An 18,104-nucleotide genomic window follows, 5' to 3' on the forward strand; every position below is an offset into this window, starting at 1 on the left:
TACTCAAGTATGACAAGTACTTTATCCACCCCTGGGCTATAGGGTCTGCTGATAGGTCCACGAGATGAATAAGGTGTGTTCAGCGCAGGGCAAGAACAAAAATATAGACTGTCCAGTATTGTAGGCTATCTAGGAAACAGTTGGTAAACAACACATCAACATACATTTTGGTTCAGACAGATAAAAGACACAGACATAGACCACACAGACATACAGTCTTCTGTTCCCCAAACCGCGGTCGGGTCGACCGTACAGGAATTACAACCCTTCAAGGTGAAACAATGTGCCTTGTTTTGACCTAGCACTCTTGGTCCTAAGTGTTTAACCACAACACAACGCTGCACACACCACACACACACACACCACACACAGGAACATGGGGTGGCAGGAACATTGGGTGATATGAAGGAAATGCAAAGAATGTATCAAACAGCCTTGGCGGTGCTTATCTTAGACCACATGTGGGCAGGGACATCCTCAACATGGATTCCACCACCTACACACACACTAATGGAGAATGGTTTTCCATAAAGAACTAAGTTGGACAGCTGTTATGTTAGCTAGGTGTTGTGGTGTAATATCAATGTATGATGGGTTATGTTAGCTAGGTGTTGTTCTGTAATATCAATGTATGATGGGTTATGTTAGCTAAGTGTTGTGGTGTAATATCAATGTATGATGGATTATGTTAGCTAGGTGTTGTGGTGTAATATCAATGTATGATGGGTTGTGTTAGCTAGGTGTTGTGATGTAATATCAATGTATGATGGGTTGTGTTAGCTAGGTGTTGTTCTGTAATATCAATGTATGATGGGTTATGTTAGCTAGGTGTTGTGGTGTAATATCAATGTATGATGGGTTATGTTAGCTAGGTGTTGTTCTGTAATATCAATGTAGCAGCTGTATTACTGCCTGTATGATCGGCATGTGTGCAGGTCATTCGAGCACACATTCAGACATACACACACAGTCGCACACACACACACACGGGCACAGTCGCACACAGACACACACACACACACACACACACACACGGGCACAGTCGCACACAGACAGACACACACACGCTTGCAATAGGTACATGTGAATGTGAGGGCAGTTCCTGCTGTCACTATAATTAAGATGGTTTTTATTCCCTTCATATAGCCCCTCTCTGCTCTAGGCCATAGTGTTCCCCTGTTGACACACACTCACACCAATGACTGTGACGTATGCACTCATGCATGCACGCAATTATACACATACACACAGCAGTATGTCTCAGCCTGACGTTCCTCGTAACCTGTACTGCTCTGTCCCGTCTTTACGGACTAAAACATGCAGAGAAATAATGGTTCTGGTCATCACCATCTAGATAAGATAATAGTCTCCTCAGTCAGGGGACTGTAGTCTCCTCGGTCAGGGGACTGTAGTCTCCTCGGTCAGGGGACTGTAGTCTCCTCGGTCAGGGGACTGTAGTCTCCTCGGTCAGGGGACTGTAGTCACAACCCTCACACGTGCATGTGAAGGCAGCAGGAGCTCCAGTCTGGCACGAGGGGACAGTGGGAGAGAGGAGGAGCAGGCGCTCATGTTATTTCACTGGAACATATGGTGAAACTCAAGTGTGTCATTTACTTAGGACTACGGCGGCCCAGAGGACCAGAAAACACCCACATGCACACGCACACATATGCACATGTGGGAACATGCAAGAACACACACACAGTCACAGCAGGGTGTAACTCAAGCCTGTAATTTATCTGGGTCTATGGGTGGGCCTAATATTCTCTTTCACTTGTCACAGCACGCACACACACACACACAGAGATTGAGAGTTAAACTAATTTACAGACACCCATGGGGTTGTCTTAAGAAAGAAATCACAGGCAGGGACATGATCACACGGAGAGAGACAAACAGAGACAGAGAGGAAGAATGACTAGAACACAGAAAAGGAGAGAGAGAACATGAAAGAGAGCGATGAAGATAGAACGCCTCATTTGCTAACTTCTCCATATTGTAGTGCTCTCCGTTACTCTTTTTTTTGTATGGTCATTAGCAAAATGTACATGATGCCAAATCTAGCTCCAAGACGGCAGTCATTTGAAAAAATGGTGCTGATTTATAGGCACATTGAACCATGCCACGCGCCGTAGTTTAAAAACTCTATGGGTACTGCCAAAAACAATGACATCATATCTGAATTCCTCCATCTTTATGCCATTATAGAAACTCATTTAAAAAAGGGTCGACGTTGGCACTATAAACTGTTGTGATGAATATTTTATTCTTTCACAGTGTCATGTTTGTGTGAGTGTTGCTAGTGTGTGTGTTGTGTGTGTGTGTGTGCACGCGTTTGTGTGTGTGTGTGTGTGTGTGTGTTTGAGGATGTGTGGTCCATAATGAGTTGAGTAAACATCTGGCAATCCTGTATTACAGACCGCTCCTGTAATGTGGAGAAATTAGAGAGTGTAGTGTAGGGGAGAATCCAAGCACACACACACACTTCAGAGGCATGACATACAGGCTCCGAGTGTGTTTACAGACACACACACTTCATCAGCATGACTTTACAGTGCTAACTGTAACTAACACTGTGGAACATGTCATCTCAAAAACCACATGGTTTTTCCACTCACTATAGTAAAAGGCAACTACAGCAGGTGTCCACAGTAACAGCCACTTGGATGTAAACATCTACTATAAACATATGTCTTTCTTTTGCAAAGGAATTGTTTCTTAATTCTATTTTTTTCTAGTTGCTGTTGCGCTATGGAAAAGATACTAAAAGTGCACATTAAGCAATACAATACCTCATGAAAGCCATCAGTTTCAACAAAGCCGGTCCCGTTCAATGTTATGGCACAGCAGTGCCACCTAGTGGCAATATGAAGTGTTGCAACATGGTAATTACATGGTAACAACTGAAAGCTCCTTGTAACTTTGCACAGTTAACTAAAACACAAAAAGGTCAACGTGGCACAGTTTCTTATTTGAATATGATGAGGTAGAGCAGGGCTGGCCAACCATCTACCTGGAGAGCTACAGGCTTTTACTCTATCCTGAAAAGGAAAGTGAGTACAACATCCTGGCATTTAAAGCCGACTCAAATTTGATACATTTTGCAAACTGCTTAACTTACTATTTTTTGTGTACACAAAAGACATACCAATTAGGATGTACTATGAGAATTTGGGACATAGCCCTTCTCTCTGGGCTGGCACACTGCTCCATTGACTGAAGACCACACAGGAACTCCAAATGAGGTTTAAGGTGTCCTGCTGAGGCTGTCCTTATATGGTTCTTTCGGTCATCATTAATACTGATTGGTCACTAGTACAGCTCTGTGCTGTGCTTCAATGTCAACACTCAGTTCCTCTGAGATCACTTTCAGCGTCCAACTATCACTAATCCACACTTAACATGATTACAGACTATTTCTCAAGGTCAAGTGTTTCGGCCCTGTCACAATTGAAATCAATGCATTATAAAACAGAAATTGTGTCTAGAAAAATGGGACCATTCAAGTATCCTACAACATCATACACCATCTATTAAAAGGACAAGGGAAACAAATATTTAATAGCTTTTTAATTTAGAAATGGATACTTGCAACTGCACATTTATATGCAAACACACTTTTCCAGACATACAATACAAGATACGATGAAGCAAGCAGGTAACCACAGCTATGCAGACGGTTCCAACATTGTCCTTGGGAGATTCAGACTCCTCAATGTTCCTCTCCACCTCTCACCAGACATCATGTACATGGAGGCAGGTGGATGACCGAGCGCCATCAAGTGTTGAAAGAGCTTGACAGGGGTGGCTGAACACTGTTCCTTAGAGGCAGCACTGTCTGGTGCTTTTCATCTCTCTCTCAGCCACTTCATCGATCTATTCATGTTACTAATTGCTCATGGAGTGAATAATGTAGATTTGGCTTCGCAAACTTTACGTCATTTATTGATTTGACAGGAAAACCAGCAAACACTGCTACCCACCTGCTTACTGGAACTGCCCACCCGCTTACCGGAGCTGCCCACCCGCTTACCGGAACTGCCCACCCGCTTACCGGAACTGCCCACCCCTGGTTGAGAGAGGGTTGGGGTGAGGGGTTTGGGGCATTTTCACTTGCTCATCTCAGTCTGCACCTCCTCGAGGATGCGCTCCTCCAGGGCCGTGGTGTCGTACTCCTTCAGCATGTCATACTCCCGCCAGGGCTCCTCCCACGTCTGGGCGTGCTCCAGCTTCTCGGGTGACAGGCACAGGTCGAAGCGGATGCCCTGCACGTTGTACTTGGGCCGCTCCCAGCGCTTGGACCATGGCTTGGGACGCATACGCACTCTGGTCTAGAGGGGGAGAGAGATATACACTGTTCAGAAGTTTGGGGTCACTTAGAAATGTCCTTGTTTTCCATGAAAACATACATGAAATGAGTTTGAATAGGAAATATAGCAAAATGAATAGGAAATGTAGTCATTGACAAGGTTAGAAATAATGATTTTTAATTGAAATAATAGTGTCCTTCAAACTTTGCTTTCGTCAAAGAATCCTCCATTTGCAGCAATTACAGCCTTGCAGACCTTTGGCATTTTAGTTGTCAATTTGTTGAGGTAATCTGTAGAGATTTCACACCATGCTTCCTGAAGCACCTCCCACAAGTTGGATTGGCTTAATGGACACTTCTTACGTACCATACAGTCAAGCTGCTCCCACAACAGCTCAATAGGGTTGAGATCCGATGACTGTGCTGGCCACTCCATTATAAACAGAATACCAGCTGACTGCTTCTTCCCTAAATAGTTCTTGCATAGTTTGGAGCTGTGCTTTGGTTAATTGTCCTGTTGTAGGAGGAAATTGGCTCCAATCAAGCGCCGTCCACAGGGTATGGCATGGCGCTGCAAAATGGAGTGATAGCCTTCCTTCTTCAAGATCCCTTTTACCCTGTACAAATCTCCCACTTTACCACCACCAAAGCACCCCCAGACCATCACATTGCCTCCACCATGCTTGACAGCTGGCATCAAGCACTCCTCCAGCATCTTTTCATTTGGTCTGCGTCTCACAAATGTTCTTCTTTGTGATCTGAACACCTCAAACTTTGATTCGTCTGTCCATAACACTTTTTTCCAATCTTCCTCTGTCCAGTGTCTGTGTTCTTTTGCCCATCTTAATCTTTTATTTTTATTGGCCAGTCTGAGATATGGCTTTTTCTTTGCAACTCTGCCTAGAAGGTCAGCATCCCGGAGTCGCCTCTTCACTGTTGATATTGAGACTGGTGTTTTGCGGGTACTATTTAATGAAGCTGCCAGTTGAGGACATATGAGGCGTCTGTTTCTCAAACTAGACACTAATGTATTTGTCCTCTCACTCAGTTGTGCACCGGGGACTCCCACTCCTCTTTCTATTCTGGTTAGAGCCAGTTTCCGCTGTTCTGTGAAGGGAGTAGTACACAGCGTTGTACGAGATCTTCAGTTTCTTGGCAATTTCTCGCATGGAATAGACTTCATTTCTCAGAACAAGAATAGACTGACGAGTTTCAGAAGAAAGTTATTTGTTTCTGGCCATTTTGAGCCTGCAATCGAAACCACAATTGCTGATGCTCCAGATACACAACTAGTCTCAAGAATGCCAGTTTTATTGCTTCTTAATCAGCACAACAGTTTTCAGCTGTGCTAACATAATTGCAAGAGGGTTTTCTAATGATCAATTAGCCTTTTAAAATGATAAACTTGGATTAGCAAACACAACGTGCCATTGGAACACAGGACTGATGGTTGCTGATAAATGGGCCTCTGTATGCCTATGTAGATATTCCATTAACAATCAACAGTTTCCAGCTACAATAGCCATTTACAACATTAACAATGTCTACACTGTATTTCTGATCCAAAAAAATTTTAATTTCTAAGTGACCCCAAACTTTTGAACGGTAGTGGAGGTCAAACCAATACTGCTCTGTACAGACAGGCCTCGGGTAATGAATCTGTACCAATCATGTTGTTAGCAATACATGTTCTTTATAAAACAAAGGCCACTTCCATGTTATGTTAACAGACTTCAGTTGTTAAGTGAAACATAGGTCTAAATATTAAGTGTCTCAGCATTGTGTTAAACATAATAAAGAACTCAAGTTTGATTTGAGCTGAGCTAACTGCCATATCTGCTGTCTATTCAGAGGTCAAGATGATTAATTGATTGAATAATAACTATGTGTTATGAGAGAGCGGAAGCTAGCCATTTACTTTATTGATGGGCACGTCCCCGGTGACAGAGTGGGGCACGGGCTTCATGTCCAAGTCCACGGTGCTGTACTCGGGCAGGGCATCTCTCAGGTACATCAGATTGTTGTCCAGCCTCTTCTCCAGCTTCAGGACCTCCAGCTGCTGCAGCCGCGGGCTGTACATCTCATAGCAGATCTCAACTCCTGAGGGAGAGAGAGATACACAGCCAATGGTTATCATTGCCAACCAGGTTAGGGGAGTTCCTAACTAATCAGTGACCTTAATTGATGGATCAAGTACAAAGGAGGATCGAAACCTGCAGACGCTCGGCCCTCCAGGACTGGAATGCCAGTTTTCAGCTGTGCTAACAGGACTTAATTGGACACGAATTGAAAGGAAGTAACAACAACCGGCAGACAAAGCCCTCCAGGAAGTGAGTTTGCCACCCCTGGCCTTTACTCAGAGGTCACAGGCACACAATAAACCAAGTCTGCCCAAACCTTGTCCTGGATGTACCCTTCTGCTGGATTTCACTACAATCCTAATCTAGAACACCTGATTCTACAACACTGAACAAAAATATAAAACCAACATGCAATAATTTCAAAGATTTTACTGAGTTACAGTTCATAGAAGGAAATCAGTCAATAGAAATAAAATCATTAGGCCCTAATCTATTGATTTCACATGACTGGGAATACAGATATGCATCTGTTGGTCACAGATACCTTAAAAAAAGGTAGGGGTGTGGATTTCTGTGGATCAGAAAACCAGTCAGTATCTGGTGTGACCACCATTTGCCTCACGCAGCGCGACACATCTCCTTCGCATAAAGTTGACCAGGCTGTTGGTTGTGGAATGTTGTCTCACTCCTCTTCAATGGCTGTGTGAAGTTGCTGGATATTGGTGGGAACTGGAACACGCTGTCGTACACATCAATCCAGAGCATCCCAAACATGCTCAATGGGTGTCATGTATGGTGAGTATGCAGGCCATGGAAGAACTGGGACATTTTCAGCTTCAAGGAATTGTGTGCAGATCCTTGTGACATGGGACCGTGCATTATCATGCTGAAACATGACGGCGGAGGATGAATGACACGACAAGCATATGCCCACTGAAGTCGCTTATGACGCCGAACTGCAGTCAGGTCAAGACCCTGGTGAGGACGTCTAACAGTTTGTGCAGAAATCCTTCGGTTGTGCAAACCCACAGTTTCATCAGCTGCCCAGGTGGCTAATCTCAGACGATCCCGCAGGGAAGAAGCCGGATATGAAGGTCCTGGGCTGGCATGGTTACACGTGGTCTGGGGAGGTCCTGGGCTGGCATGGTTACACGTGGTCTGTGGTTGTGAGGCCGGTTTAGACGTACTGCCAAATTCTCTAAAATGATGTTGGAGGCAGCTTACGGTAGAGTAATTAACATCACATTTCTGGCAACAGCTCTGGTGGACATTCCTGCAGTCAGCATGCCAATTGCACGCTCCCTCAAAACTTGAGACATCTGTGGCATTGTGTTGTGACAAAAACTGCACATTTTACAGTGGCCTTTTATTGTCCCCAGCACAAGGTGCACCTGTGTAATGATCATGCTGTTGAATCAACTTCTTGATATGCCACACCTGTCAGGTGGATGGATTATTTTGGCAAAGGAGAAATGCTCACTAACAGGGATGTAAACAAATTTGTGCACAAAATTTGAGAGAAATAAGCTTTTTGTGCATATGGAAAATTTCTGGGATATTTTATTTCAGCTCATGAAACCAACACTTTGCATGTTGCGTTTATATTGTTGTTCAGTATAATTTGCTGCTAACCAGGAGAGAGTGAAAGCCTGCCTACCCAGTAGCTCTCCAGGAAGAGTGTTGGCCACCCATGCACTAAATCAATGGAAATTGAGGTTCTACACTTCAGACTGAAACTGATGTTTCAGTCACACTCATCCAACTGAGATATTTATTCAGGAAGCAATATAACCTCTTATACAACTGAATTAACAAAGAGTCTTGTCGGTGCAAAAACACGCACACATACACACTCTTCACATGAGAACTTTTGTGTACTTCATGATTATCCCCACCCTGGCCGTCGATGATATTCCTCAGGACAAATGTGGCTCCCAGTCCATGGCCACCTCTCTGGATGCAGATGCCCATAAAGCGGTTGGTTTTGCCGCTGGCATGAGGGTCCGCCGTGGTCACAGCTAAGACACTTCCTGCAAAACACAACGGCTGCTTTAAGTCATAATCAACACATTCATTTGATAACTCCTTCAAAAAGATAGAGGAAATGCCAGTATCTCTCCTCATAATGTGACGAGATATACAGTGCATTCGGAAAATATTCAGACCCCTTCCCCTTTTCCACATTTCGTTACATTACAGCCTTATTCTGAAATGGAGCCATTACAGGAGAGATGGTGGTGATGAAACAATGACCTCTGAACCTTCCCTCCCCGAGGAGGATCTCTGCTGTCCTGTGTGCTGTGACATCTTCAAGGAGCCAGTTTTCCTGTCATGTACACACAGCTTCTGCAAAGTTTGTCTGAAATAATTCTGGAAATAGAAGGGAACTCAGGAATGTCCAATGTGCCGGAAAATAATGTCAATGGACAACCCTCCATGTAACCTGGTTTTAAAGAACCTGTGCGAGGCCTTCTTAGAGGAGAAAAGTCAGAGAGCTTCATCAGAGTCTGAGGTGCTCTGCAGTCAACACCGTGAGAAACTAAAACTATTCTGTCTGGATGACAAACAGCCCACCTGGGTGGTGTGTCGGGATTCAAATAAACATAAAAAGCATGACTGCATCCCCATAGATGAAGCTGCAATGGATCATAAGGAGGAAGTTAAGACCGCACTGAAGCCATTAAAGAAGAAGCTGGAGGTCTTCAACGCAGTTAAACTGATCTGTAATCACACAGCAGGGCACATTAAGAGTCAGGCCCAGCACACAGCGAGGAAAATTAAGAAGGAGTTTGAGAAGCTTCACCAGTTTCTACAAGATGAAGAGGAGGCCAGGATAGCTGCACTGAGGAAGGAAGAGGAGCAGAAGAGTCCAAAGATGAAGAAGATGATTAAGGAGATGAGCAGAGAGATATCATCTCTTTCAGACACAATCAGAGCCATAGAGGAGTTAGGAGATGAAGATGTATCATTCCTGCAGAACTACAAGGCCATGGTGAAAAGATCCCAGTGCACACTGCGAAATCCACAGAAGGTTACAGGAGCTCTGATCGATGTGGCAAAGCACCTGGGCAACCTGCAGTTCAGAGTCTGGGAGAAGATGCAGGGAATGGTTAAATACATCCCTGTGATTCTGGACCCCAACACTGCAGGAATAGGTCTCATCCTGTCTGAGGATCTGACCAGTGTGAGATACAGTGATGAGCCGCAGCATTATCCTGACAACCTAGAGAGGTTTGATGACCCCTTTGTGGCCTTCGGCTCGGAGGGCTTTAGCTCAGGGACATATAGCTGGGACATTGCGGTTGGATAAAATACAGGCTGGGTCCTGGGTGTAGCCTTGCAGCCCGTCCAGAGGAAGGGAGACAGTGGCTTTGAATTTGGATCCTGGGGTGTGGAGTTTGTAAGAGGTGAATATTATCAAATCAAATCTAAATGTATTTGCCACATGCGTCGAATACAGCAGGTGTAGGTAGACATTACAGTGAAATGCTTACTTACAAGCCCTTAACCAACAATGCAGTTTTCTTTTTATGAAAAATGTAAAATAAAAAAGTGTTAATGAAAGAAAAATAGAAAATAAAGGCAAATAGCAGCAGTAAAATAAAATAACAGTAGGGAGGCTATATACAGGGGGGTACCGGTACAGAGTCAATGTGCGGGGGCACCGGCTAGTCGAGGTAATTGAGGTCATATGTACATGGGGGTAGAGTTAAAGTGACTATGCATAAATAGTAAACAGAGTAGCAGCAGCATAAAAGAGGGGGATGGGGTGGGGGGGCAGTGCAAATAGTCGGGGTAGCCATGATTAGCTGTTCAGGAGTCTTATAGCTTGGGGGTAGAAGCTGTTGAGAAGCCTTTTGGACCTAGACTTGGCGCTCCGGTACCGCTTGCCGTGCGGTAGCAGAGAGAACAGTCTATGACTAGGGTGGCTTGAGTCTTTGACAATTTTTATGGCCTTCCTCTGACACCGCCTGGTATAGAGGTCCTGTATGGCAGGAAGCTTGGCCCCAGTGATGTACTGGGCCGTACGCACTACCCTCTGTAGTGCCTTGCGGTCAGAGGCCAAGCAGTTGCCATACCAGGCGGTGATGCAACCAGTCAGGATGCTCTCGATGGTGCAGCTGTATAACTTTTTGAGGATCTGAGGACCCATGCCAAATCTTTTCAGTCTCCTGAGGGGGAATAGGTTTTGTCGTGCACTCTTCACGACTGTCTTGGTGTGTTTGGACCATGATAGTTCGTTGGTGATGTGGACACCAAGGAACTTGAAGCTCTCAACCTGTTCCACTACAGCCCCGTCGATGAGAATGGGGGCGTGCTCAGTCCTCTTTTTTTTCCTGTAGTCCACAATCATCTCCTTTGTCTTGATCACGTTGAGGGAGAGGTTGTTATCCTGGCACCACACGGCCAGGTCTCTGACCCCCTCCCTATTGGCTGTCTCATCGTTGTCGGTGATCAGGCCTACCACTGTTGTGTCGTCGGCAAACTTGATGGTGTTGGAGTCGTGCCTGGCCATGCAGTCATGGGTGAACAGGGAGTACAGGAGGGGACTGAGCACGCACCCCTGAAGGGCCCCCGTGTTGAGGATCAGCGTGGCAGACGTGTTGTTACCTCACCACCTGGGGGCGGCTCGTCAGGAAGTCCATGATCCAGTTGCAGAGGGAGGTGTTTAGTCTAAGGGACTATGGTGGTCTGCTTGAAACATGTTGGTATCTGTACTCCATCGACTCCATTCCAAGTGAGAAAGCCCCAAATAATCAGAATACAGCTGGACTGGAAAAAGGGAGAGCTTTCGTTTGTTGATCCAGTCGATAACACTAAACTACACACATTCAAACACACCTTTAAAGAGACAGTCTTTCCATTCATCTCTACTATAAATTCACAGAGGATCTTACCAGGGAAGGTCTCTGTATCAGTCGATACTGCCTCTGTCTGAAGCAGGTGTTTCCATTGTGTAAATGAGTCAGTGGTGTAAAATACTCAGAGGGAGTGGAGAGGACCTTCCTCCACCAACTACAATACATATTATAAACTGGTTGGTTCGAGCCCTGAATGCTGATTGACTGACAGCCGTGATATATCAGACCGTATACCACCAGTATGACAAAACATGTATTTTTACTGCTCTAATTACGTTGGTTACCAGTTTATAATAGCAATAAGGCACCTCAGGGGTTTGTGGTATATGACCAATATACCACGGCTAAGGGCTGTATCCAGGCACTCCACGTTGCGTCGTGCTTAAGAACAGCCCATAGCCGTGGTATACAGTGGGGGGAAAAAGTATTTAGTCAGCCACCAATTGTGCAAGTTTGTCTGTCAACTATGACAGACAAAATGAAAAAAAAAAATCCAGAAAATCACATTGTAGGATTTTTAATGAATTTATTTACAAATTATGGTGGAAAATAAGTATTTGGTCAATAACCAAAGTTTCTCAATACTTTGTTATATACCCTTTGTTGGCAATGACACAGGTCAAACGTTTTCTGTAAGTCTTCACAAGGTTTTCACACACTGTTGCTGGTATTTTGGCCCATTCCTCCATGCAGATCTCCTCTAGAGCAGTGATGTTTTGGGGCTGTCGCTGGGCAACACGGACTTTCAACTCCCTCCAAAGATTTTCTATGGGGTTGAGATCTGGAGACTGGCTAGGCCACTCCAGGACCTTGAAATGCTTCTTAAGAAGCCACTCCTTTGTTGCCCGGGCGGTGTGTTTGGGATCATTGTCATGCTGAAAGACCCAGCCACGTTTCATCTTCAATGCCCTTGCTGATGGAAGGAGGTTTTCACTCAAAATCTCACGATACATGGCCCCATTCATTCTTTCCTTTACACGGATCAGTCGTCCTGGTCCCTTTGCAGAAAAACAGCCCCAAAGCATTATGTTTCCACCCCCATGCTTCACAGTAGGTATGGTGTTCTTTGGATGCAACTCAGCATTCTTTGTCCTCCAAACACGACGAGTTGAGTTTTTACCAAAAAGTTCTATTTTGGTTTCATCTGACCATATGACATTCTCCCAATCCTCTTCTGGATCATCCAAATGCACTCTAGCAAACTTCAGACGGGCCTGGACATGTACTGGCTTAAGCAGGGGGACACGTCTGGCACTGCAGGATTTGAGTCCCTGGCGGCGTAGTGTGTTACTGATGGTAGGCTTTTTTACTTTGGTCCCAGCTCTCTGCAGGTCATTCACTAGGTCCCCCCGTATGGTTCTGGGATTTTTGCTCACCGTTCTTGTGATCATTTTGACCCCACGGGGTGAGATCTTGCGTGGAGCCCCAGATCGAGGGAGATTATCAGTGGTTTTGTATGTCTTCCATTTCCTAATAATTGCTCCCACAGTTGATTTCTTCAAACCAAGCTGCTTACCTATTGCAGATTCAGTCTTCCCAGCCTGGTGCAGGTCTACAATGTTGTTTCTGGTGTCCTTTGACAGCTCTTTGGTCTTGGCCATAGTGGAGTTTGGAGTGTGACTGTTTGAGGTTGTGGACAGGTGTCTTTTATACTGATAACAAGTTCAAACAGGTGCCATTAATACAGGTAACGAGTGGAGGACAGAGGAGCCTCTTAAAGAAGAAGTTACAGGTCTGTGAGAGCCAGAAATATTGCTTGTTTGTAGGTGACCAAATACTTATTTTCCACCATAATTTGCAAATAAATTCATTAAAAATCCTACAATGTGATTTTCTGGATTTCTTTTCCTCAATTTGTCTGTCATAGTTGACGTGTACCTATGATGAAAATTACAGGCCTCTCATCTTTTTAATCTTCACAATTGGTGGCTGACTAAATACTTTTTTCCCCCACTGTATTGGCCATATACCACAGTCCCTCTGTCCTTATTGCTTAAATGTGACACATCTCACTTGTCAAACATTGATCCGACATCTAAATTAATATGACACTGTTTATAATGATCATAGAATGTAAATATAAAATGGTTTAAAGGTACAGAATGTAAATACATTTACGTTGCATTACTTATTGCCTTTATCGTGCCGATTTCCATTGGCTGTGGCTTGTAGGGGATACATTGCCCAAACTGGACGCAACATGCACCTGATACTGCGGCTATGTGGAGCATTGTTGAAACCTAATTGATTTATTCAAAGTAATATTTATAGTATGCTGGTATATTTCCATCAATGTTTTTGTTATTTTAAATATATTTTGTACTTTTTTTATTCTGTCCATACTTTTAGCACCTGATGTTTGTGTCCCAATAAACAGACTTCCTGAAAATTATATCTCCAAATACACTGATAATTAATAATTAAACAAAGCTAGGTGTTTTCATTATGTCACGAGGGATGGCAGGAGTTGGCAATGTTTATTTGTTTTTTTTAAATTAATGTTGTTGGGAAATTAAGAGATTAATTCCTGATGTTGGAATACTGACCGAAATTAAAGTTACCTCTTTATAGAAAAATAAATAATCCTGCACACACGGTTACCTCTGGAAATGAGCTGTTAGCTAAATATGGAACAACTCATTAAGTGTACTGAGACTTGTGTTTTTGTTGTACATTGTCCCTGTTCAAATAAACCTACTGAACAAAAATATAAACGCAACAGGCAAAAATTTTACTGAGTTACAGTTCATATAATGAAATCAGTAAATTGAAATAAATAAATTAGGCCCTAATTTATGGATTTCACATGATGGGCAGGGGCGCAGCCATGGGTGGGCCCGGAAGGGCATAGGCCCACCCACTTGGGAGCCAGGCCCAGCAAATCAGAATGAGTTTTTCCCAACAAAAGGGCTTTATTACAGACAGAAATACTCAATTTCATCAGCTGTCTGGGTGGCTGGACTCAGACGATCCAGCAGGTGAAGAAGCCGGATGTGGAGGTCCTGGGCTGGCAAGGTTACACGTGGTCTGCGGTTGTGAGGCCGGTTGGATGTACTGCTAAATTCTCTAAAATGACGTTGAAGGCGGCTTATGGTAGAGAAATGAACATTAAATGCCCTGGCAAAAGCTCTGGTGGACATTACTGCAGTCAGCATGCCAATTGCACGCTCCCTCAAAATTTGAGGAATCTGTGGCATGGCGTTGTGTGACAAAAACTGCACATTTAAGAGTGGCCTTTTATTGTCCCCAGCACAAGGTGCACCTGTGTCATGATCGTGCTGTTTAATCAGCTTCTTGATATGCCACACCTGTCAGGTGGATGGATTATCTTGGCAAAGGAGAAATGCTCTCTAACAGGGATGTAAACACATTTGTCCACAAAATTTGAGAGAAATAAGCTTTTATTGAGTATGGAACATTTCTGGGATCTTTTATTTCAGCTCATGAAACATGGGACCAACACTTTACATGTTGCGTTTATATTTTTGTTCAGTATATATATAAAACATTGTCCCTGTTCAAGTAAACCTATATCCAAAAATGGAGGCCATCCATATTGCGCGGCAACGTGATCGCTAGGTGGCAGTGGGCACTCAAAATCCTTCTATAACTTCATCCTTTATTTTTGCAAAATGAGACCCACACGGAAAGAAGAGGAGGATGTTTGTGTAACAGAGATAAGACTGTCTCATAAGTTCGATGTGCCATCACACAGATCCTTTTCGGTGGCATAACTGGTTTGTTAATTGTCAAATGGTTGGTCACGTGTATTGGCGAGGTAGAGAGTGCCAGATCAAGTACGGGTAAGGATGTTGTGAGCAAGGAAGCAATTCTGCTAAGCAGCAGCGTGAAGCCTGTTACATTAGCAATCCAATAACAGCTTTACAATAACTACTGAATGCAAGTAGCTTTTTTGCAACAGAATATCACACTCATTTTCAGCATGGGTCGTTGAATGGAGCTTTCAATAGACTCTGTTCTGTACAGGGCTGGCTAGTAGCCTGGCCCTTGATCATGACTCTCAGTTCCATTACATTACACATAAGAGTCATTGGACGAAGGCGTCTTCTGTAGGGGGGAGTTTTGTTAAGCTCCCCGGTGCTCAACCTGAACATTAACACGTCGCTTGCGGTACGGTATTGGAAGCATAAGGACCTTATCTTTCATATCAGCAAGAAAAGGGTTAAATTGATACACACCTTGATAGGGTTAGTGTTCCAACACACGGCCATATCTCCATGTTAGAGCTTGAAGTTTACGGAAAACAGACAGAAGACAAGAGGGGACCGACCACCTGTGCTGTATCGTAAGCGATGATTATTGACGTTTCTAAACGTTAAAACACAGCGTCGGGATTGTAGTTCATGAGGCAGTCGTAGGCAAAGTTAATGGCTGATAACTGTAGGGAGAAGGCAGAATGCTTTTCAAGACCTTGTTAGTAGCCTAGATAGGATGGTGTGTATTGAAGTCTCATTTATAAACCAACTATCTCAAAAGGTCTCTTACCAACATAAAACTCTGGAATGTTGAGCACTTTCCTCCTCTGGATCATGTCTTTGCGCTCAATGGAGAACTTCAATGGGTTTATTCTCTGTCGGGGTGGGATGAATTCTGGACTCAGGAACCTGTATTAAAAAACAGAACCAAAGCAGGAATGGAATGATATTATGTCGCATAATTGCTGATAAAACAAGAGGAATTGCAAAAGGAAACTGTTACTATAAATCACATCACAGTTTGTGTTATCATGCCAATGTTTGGTTTGGCAATGACAGCAATGGTGTTGGCAAGAACACCAATTATAGGACCAGGCTAGCATCACATCACCATGTTTTCAGTGTTATGAACACAGTTTGTTAACTAGAATGTCTTTACTTACTTTCGCAGTGAAGCCTCGGACTGTGTTTTGTCAATGATGACAGGTTTTGGTGGAGGGGTGAATTTTGTTGGCTTGCCACCGTCACTCTCCTGCGCGAGGCGACGCATAGATGTGGACAAGAAACCTAAGGAGGAAACAAAAGACTCAGTCTGTTTATAATATTAAACATTTCAATAGCCATCTCGAACTAGAACAGCAGCTATCTATCTAGCTAAAAACAATGTAATTTTGTAACACAGTGGGTGGCTAGCTGGCTAACATAACTACCGTTAGCTAACGTAGCTAGCTAGCAACGTCTAGGGCATTTTTGGCTAAATCTAGCTAAGGAATGCCCAACTGATTGATAGCAACCCTTCGAGCTACACTTATTTTATAATTCCATGTGACTTACGTTCATTTTGCTGTTGTATATTCCGTAACAACCTTATTGAACACATAACTTTGTCAAGCCTTCGTGTGCAAGAAGCCATATTGGAAGCTGACCTTCGCTGTCACATGTGAATTGTTACGGAAGCCGAAAAGGGTTAAGTGTTTCAAGAGACGCAACATGCACATCATCCGTTCGTCCACACGATGTCACTAAAGACATAGGCTACATCAAAGAGCCACCAACAAAAATGAGGAGGAGGAGGAGGAGGGGGAGAAGGAGGAAGAGGAGGATGGTGGTGTTGAATCATTTCAGCATTTCAATCAGTCATAGTCATTTCAGTTGATTCCAATGCTGAAGAAATAACCTACTGTGCTGTAGCAATGAGGAGGATCCACTGAAGGAGAGCTTGAACCACTGCCCTGTGGTTACAGGGGGAGTAGCCTGCCCTACACTGTGACATAAAAGCCTGGGCCTCTTGGTAGAGGCAGTATACCATACAGGTGCTACACTATACCCACTTTCTTGAGAAGCACCCTGCATCCAAACCCCAATGCAAACCAGGGAACATTTCCAACTAGGTCCTGAGGGATTCCGTCAATGTAACAATTAAAGAGGAACAGCCAAAGCCAGGTTTAAACCATGCCTCTTGGTCAGGTTTTCCCAAACTCGGTCCCGGGGACCCCAAGGGGTGCACATTACATGTTTGCCCTGGCATTGAATCAAATAATAAATGCTTGATAATGGCTCTATTATTTAAATCAGTTGTGTAGCGCTATGGCAAAAAAAACTAAATGTGCACCAGCACGCCTTGGGGTCCCCAGGATCGAGTTTGGGAAACGCTGGCCAAGAGTCAGCCTTCTCACAAGCAGGCTAGTGACATTCTACAACAATCTCAGTTCTATGCGAGAGTGCATGTAAAATTGTTTTCAATTCCATAGATTGACTAATGTGGGGTACATCTTTTCTAATGACTTTGTATTTATCTTGTTTAATGCATCTGTTTGGGTACCTGTTATCTTTGAATTGTGGTGTTATGTTTTTTATTATTATCTAATCCGAATGCCAGAACCGAAGTTGCCTCTGGGAAGAAATAAAGTTATTATATTATATTTCTGAATGGGATACAAAAATGGTTATAATCGCTTGTAATATAGTGGTTGTCCACCCAGTGACTTTACTGATGCAGCGCGCCGGAACCGGGGCTTTGAGACCATGCGGACACCGCTCCTACAGGTGGGCCAGCCAGCCACTTCCACGCGCAGCTCGAAATAGAAGTTCCCAAGTGAATTGCTTCTTGGCTCGAGGTCTCGTTCCTTCTCTCCTCCGAGGAATGATGAGGTGATTCGGAACACGAGCCATGGGACCGAGCATCTACTGCTGCTTGCCACGCAGAACCTAAACTCCAAAGCAACCCTGGACCTTCAGAACGTGGAGGAGAAGTAACTCCAAAACGTCTCGCTGTTTCAAGGATGTTCTTCCCAGATGTGCCTCTCTCAGCCATCAATTACGCGCTCGTGTTGGGAATAACGTGTCTGACGGTCTTCTGCAACTTCACCAAAAGTTCTTCTGAGTTTTCAGGTTGGGAAAGCATGCTTACCCCAGT

The 18,104-nt window shown here is 44.1% G+C and overlaps 2 protein-coding genes and 1 pseudogene across 2 annotated transcripts in view; 2 read left to right on the plus strand and 1 right to left on the minus strand.

Moving 5' to 3' along the window:
• Positions 1-3,555: 3,555 nt before the first annotated feature.
• Positions 3,556-16,620, minus strand: LOC121552517 (39S ribosomal protein L19, mitochondrial). Its single transcript, XM_041865473.2, has 6 exons — positions 16,523-16,620; positions 16,132-16,255; positions 15,759-15,877; positions 8,286-8,420; positions 6,228-6,409; positions 3,556-4,331 (listed from the first exon to the last, which is right to left on the minus strand). Exons 1-6 carry the CDS (start codon positions 16,599-16,601, stop codon positions 4,110-4,112), a joined length of 861 nt encoding a protein of 286 aa, XP_041721407.2. The 5' UTR covers positions 16,602-16,620; the 3' UTR covers positions 3,556-4,109.
• LOC121552516 lies at positions 8,429-9,859 on the plus strand (annotated as a pseudogene).
• Positions 16,621-17,788: 1,168 nt separating the features above from the next.
• LOC121552692 (protein eva-1 homolog C-like) overlaps positions 17,789-18,104 on the plus strand; it is a 155,115-nt gene continuing 154,799 nt past the window's right edge. Inside the window, exon 1 of the mRNA XM_041865701.2 lies at positions 17,789-18,079. Coding sequence (XP_041721635.1) covers positions 17,971-18,079 — 109 coding nt within the window. The 5' untranslated portion in view covers positions 17,789-17,970. The remainder of the gene's footprint in view (positions 18,080-18,104) is intronic.

This window comes from Coregonus clupeaformis, chromosome 36 (genome assembly GCF_020615455.1).
Source record: "Coregonus clupeaformis isolate EN_2021a chromosome 36, ASM2061545v1, whole genome shotgun sequence".
Taxonomy (NCBI): Eukaryota; Metazoa; Chordata; class Actinopteri; order Salmoniformes; family Salmonidae; genus Coregonus; species Coregonus clupeaformis.